The 5,705-nt window shown below is 32.8% G+C and overlaps 1 protein-coding gene across 1 annotated transcript; it reads right to left on the bottom strand.

Annotated features, from left to right (window-relative positions):
- LOC110027224 (transcription factor LAF1-like) lies at window positions 1–2,738 on the bottom strand. Its single transcript, XM_020728560.1, has 3 exons — window positions 2,603–2,738; window positions 2,381–2,510; window positions 1–409 (listed from the first exon to the last, which is right to left on the bottom strand). Exons 1-3 carry the CDS (start codon window positions 2,736–2,738, stop codon window positions 10–12), a joined length of 666 nt encoding a protein of 221 aa, XP_020584219.1. The 3' UTR covers window positions 1–9.
- Between the last annotated feature and the right edge of the window lie 2,967 nt (window positions 2,739–5,705).

The raw sequence follows: 5,705 nt of genomic DNA on the forward strand, positions 1-5,705 counted from the left end.
CATCACGACTCAAAAAATAGAATCATAACACATATCAATATCACCCATCATCTCGCCCAACATATCCAATGATTGCATCTCCTCAAACAAGGCATTGCCATCAAATTCATCTCTTCCCACATCTTGAGGGCTTAGCCATTCCTCAAACAAAACCTTGGGGAAAGAGCTTTTGAAGCTTCCATAATCAACTGTGGTGCTGCAAGAAGATGTGGAAATTTGATTGTTGGAGTATTCTGATACAAAATTATCTGACTTGAAGCTCTGGTCGACGGAGTTGTTTCGCTCTTTTGATGTAGTTATGGGATCGTTAGGGTTTAATTGCATTATTTTTTTCTTGAGATATGAGTTCCAGTAGTTCTTTATCTCGTTATCGGTTCGTCCTGGCAGATGAGCTGCGATTCGAGACCACCTGTGAGACATACAAATGATTTGTTAGTACGAAAGCGTAGAGAAGATAGATGTATACATATTTTATAAATGTTATCATTTTGTTTTGTATACATATAAATTTAATACTTGTTTTAAGCTTTACATTATCTTTTTAACATTCCTTTGTAGGTACATATCTCATGTAGGACCCAAATCTTTAATATCACATCATAAATAACAATATTATCTATTTTTAAATGCTAAATATATGTAAATATGAAAGTTTAGGGGTGAGATGTATAAATACACAAGAATTGTGTGTGGTGTGTGTAAATTACCCTACTTTTTATGCATGTAGATGGCAAATGATGTAAATGCTTGTTGAGGAGTGGGTCTAATTAATTTATATGCTTTGGCGTTGAAAGTATGGAATCAGTAGACTTTTATTTAAATAAATAAATAAATAAATAAATAATAATTACATGCATAGCACTATTACATGGCTATTTATAAAATTAGCATTTCACTCCATTCATTTTTCAAAATGTCACCCTAAAATCAAATTCAGAATTAGACTTCAACTCAAACCTTTTCTTTTGCCAAATTCAATATGATTTGATCATGTCATGAACAACTACATACAAGGGATCAGTAGTTTAAAAATGACTTGATTGTTGGTTTTATAAATATAAAAATTTTTGAGGTTGTATCTGTAATTTCTTAAAAAGAATTCATTTGGAGAAAATCACTATTCTATATGAGCACGTTTTGTATGTTTCATGAGCACGAGTCGAGGAATCAATCATCGAAAGCAATCTGTCGGCACGAATCAGAAGATCCAACCGACTGGGCTGAAAAGGATGACTGAATGAATTGACAAACAACTCGCTAATCTAGGAGAAAGTGAGACGAAGATTGGCAATTCAACGACTGACCAACAATAGAGAATTTCAAGGGCATATACGTCAGCGACTATGTATGTATATATATATATAGGTCATTTGATTTAGTCTGAAATTAGATATGATGGACCTCCTTAATCATGGGGATCGGCTTCATTCAATAAACATCTAACTATATTTTAATTTATTTATATTTTTTGCCACCTACTATTCATTGACATTGAAAGCTAATGGCTCCCAACTTATGAGTTCTTCTATAAATTTATTTAGGAAGATTTACATGCATACCACTAAACTTCTATTTATTTACATATTAGCATCTATACATCAATTTTTACACATATCACCTTGCCTATACATGAAAAGATGTTAAAAATTTAGATGTTAGGAGTGTGAATACAATATGTATGTAAATGTCCCATCTATTTATACTCTCTGATAAAACTAAGGACATTTTATTGAAATTATATGTTAAATATGAATTGCTTTTTTTTAATTTAAAGAACTAAAATCAATTCCATTTACTAATATAATTTTTAATTTTAGTAATTCATTTGTATATCTTAATCTTTAACACTATTATTTTGTTAGTCTGTCTTATTAAGGGCCCGTTTGGAGCAGCCTGTAAGTGCGGGCGGCGTTTTGAAAACGTAATCATACCGTTTGGTTTGTGCGTTTCGCGAGGTTATCCAAAACTGCGTTTGGGTTTTTTTTACTAAACGCAGACCGAACTCCACGGCCTGCTTGCGGGCCGCTTTTTAGGATAAGCAGCTTATTTTGAAACGCACAAGCTGCCCCTAACGCACCCTAAATCATATAAAAAAATCCCATTTTGATATTTCACCTTGATCTAATGCAAAACAGTACCCTATTAGAATTTTTTGAGATATAAAACTTAACTTAGATTTTTCATGAAAATAACCCTCCCACTAACTAAATTATGTCCTTTATAGTTTTTTAGTATAATTTGAAAATAATTTAAGCTCATATAATTATTACAACAATATTATACAACAATATAATCTAAAAAATTACATAATTTAGAAAATTACACCAATAAAAATCTCTAATTTAAAATGAAAATAAATAAAGAAAATTAAAATCCTTACTTGTTGCCCAACTTGGCATGCAGGCTCAGTATGATCTCCTCCTCCTCTGATGTAAAAATCCCTCTTTTAAGCCCTGGCCTCAGATAATTTATCCATCTCAGCCTACAACTCTTCCCATTCCTTTGCAATCCTACCCAATCCAACATTTTCAAAATTACAATCCACATATAAATAATTTACATACTAATGAAAAGATTTAGAGGTATAAGAGAAGAAAGGAACCAGCTTTTGCAGGAATGGAGCTCCAGCATCCATGGCCATACTGCAGTATGTAATCCTTCAGCTTCTGATCTTCTTCAGGTGACCAAAGCCCTTTTCTGAAACTCACCTTCTGCTTCTCACTTGTCCTCAGCCTCATTTTTCTCTCTAAATTTTCTATAAAAATTTAATTTTATGAAAATGATCTATAATCTTATGAGAATTAAATGAAGCTTGAGGCCTGAAACAAGTCTGCCTTTGTTGGGGTGGCTTATAAAGGGAGAGCTTTAAGCTTTATGTAGTTGGTAAGTATTGAGTCAATCATTGAGTCATATTTATTATATATATATATACATAAATAAGGACATGAACCCATGTAAAGCTTCTACCTGGTTAATCTTGAATTAAGCCCACCTGCCGAAATTGTCAAACTGAGCCTGGAGCGAATCAGCTGCTTAAGAAAATCATCATTACATTAGAGTACATATATCCATCCATATTTATGACGTCTGACACGCCACTTCATAATCCTTTTATCATGACACCGATGACTTACGTAGTACCCCGTCAATGATGTAATTTTAGAATTCATCATTCCTTATGTATGACCAATTTGAGCTCTAGCAACGCATCCATCATCTTCTTTACTTTCCTCCAAAAACATAATCTTTCCCGAGTTGTATGAATGCACTGTTGTGAAAAACGATTGCGAAAAAGCGAAAAACTGAACGAGAATTTGGCAAACAGAAGATTTATGTGGTTCAGCAAATTGCCTAAGTCCGTAGAGTTGCCGATGATTTTATTTATTTGAGGCTTACACCCATCGATCCCTCGACGATTACAAGATATATCTCCTCTTAAACTTCTTCTTCAGTTCGGATTTCGGGAACAGGGAAGACTGGAGTAAGCTGCCTCTCCTTCTCGCATGATATGCTCCATTGGTTTCTTTGGCGTGGCTTTTCGTGCAGGATACAACAAAGCTTTTTTCTCCCCCCTTTTGGTGACTTCGGCTGTAGCTCTTTGGTGACTCCGTGCACGCAGACAATTCGCTGAACCCCATAAATCTGTGTGTTTTTCCGCTTTTCTATTTGTGAATTTCTCGTTCCAGTTCTTTTCGTTTTCTCATAATCGTTTTTCACGACACGCACAGACAACATGAGACAATACTACGTAGGCAATTTTGGCAACACTCACAGACACTACGTCGTAAGAAGATGTAACAATATATACATGATTTAATCACTTTGCTTTGATTGCGATTACTTCTTCGTCTTAATCATTGCTAGCTTAACATCATTTTCAATATGATCAAATCAAATGCATATAAAATCAAGTTCTTCAATTAAATTACTAATCTCCCTTTGAAATCTTTTCATAATGAGTTGAAAAAACTAATTGTATAAAGGGAAGGGAATATTGAAAAAATGATGGCTTGAGTACAAGTGGTGATAAAGACAGTTGACATTCGAAATCAATTCTCCATTCAAATAATTATGTATTTATTTATTTTTTTGGATAATAAATTTGATTTTTTTTTCTTAAAAGAGTGAGATATTTAATGATTTATTAATTAGTGTGTTACAGCTTTATTATTATTTTCTTCTTATTTATTATAATATGGAGAAGAGTTTAAAAGAAGACTAAAAAAAAATAAAAAAAATAAAAATAAAAATAAAAAATGGCATGCGTGGAACTATATAGAATTTATAAGCTTTAAATTATAATGATTTTTACAGCTAGCACTTAAAAATGTAACTTGTTTCCTAAAGTTTGAATGGTCAAACTATACTCTTAATTAAAATCATTTAACATTATGAGTTATATATATATATATATATATATGTGTGTGTGTGTGTGTGTGTGTGTGTGTGTGTGTGTGTAATTTCAGCTCGTGTTCGGCTTATTAAGAAGCTCGTGTTGGCTCGTTCGCTAAGTTAATGAGCCAAACAGGAACAACACGAACCAATATTTGTTCGTTCGTGTTCGACTCGTTTTGGCTCGAAATACTACTAATCAATTATATATGTATCTTTGATGAGTAGTATTTTTAAAAAAATTCATTGACTACAAGGCTACAAAGATTTATAATCAATTAAAAGTATTAATGAAGAAAATAAAATAAAAATTATTAAATTAGATTCAAATGATGTTTTAAACCTTGCCACAATTCTTAGCATCTTATGACTACGTGATTAGGGTTGTCAAAACCACTCTTTGTTCGGCTCGTGTTCGGCTCGCTAAGCAAACGAGCCGAACACGAACACGCTTTTTGAGCTCGAAATATAAACGAGTCGAACAGGAGCCCAGCCCTGCTCGTGCCCAGGCTCAGCTCGTGTTCGGCTCGTTTACACCCTTTTTATATAATATACATAAAAATACCGCTATTTTCACATTTAAAAACTGAAATACACTTTTCAAGCATAGGTAATATGACATATATGTACAAATTGAGGTTTAGGTTTTAGATTAAGTAAATAATTGAGCGGTATTTATCTTAATGGTCCTTTTAAATAATGAATTGATAATATTATTTATGTAAATTAATATGTAACTATGGGCCCGTTTGGGGCAGTTTATAAGTGCAACGGCGTTGTTGAAAACGCCGTCTAACCGTTTGGTTTGCTCGTTTTTTAAAACGCTGCTTGCCGCGTTTGAGTTTTTTACATTAAATGCAGGCTGCGACTCGACCCCAGTGGTCTACCGCGACCCGCGTTTCAGGATAATATGCTTATCGTGAAACACGCAAGCTGCCCCAAACAGACCCTATATTTTTATCCTTAAAAAAAAAAACATAAAAAGGGCATGAATTAACCTTTTTTATAAATACTTTTGAAATTAAAGGACTTTGACTTCGTGGATAAATTTATAAAATTGATTATGAAAATTTGACTGGATAGATAACATTGACACAAATTATTTATTTTGGTCAACCTTTAAAAGGATTCAGATCGTGTTGGGTCAACACTTATGATGAATAGAATAATAGGTATAATGTGGGTCAAATCATAAATCTAGACCTTAATAGTTTGATTTTATAATGTAGGCTTGTTTCTTCCCTAAAAAAGAAAAAAAAAAATTGAATCTCTTTATGTTGCCATATTTCTTATTTATTTAATAAGAGAATAGA

Source organism: Phalaenopsis equestris, unplaced genomic scaffold (genome assembly GCF_001263595.1).
Source record: "Phalaenopsis equestris unplaced genomic scaffold, ASM126359v1 Scaffold000421, whole genome shotgun sequence".
Classification (NCBI taxonomy): domain Eukaryota; kingdom Viridiplantae; phylum Streptophyta; class Magnoliopsida; order Asparagales; family Orchidaceae; genus Phalaenopsis; species Phalaenopsis equestris.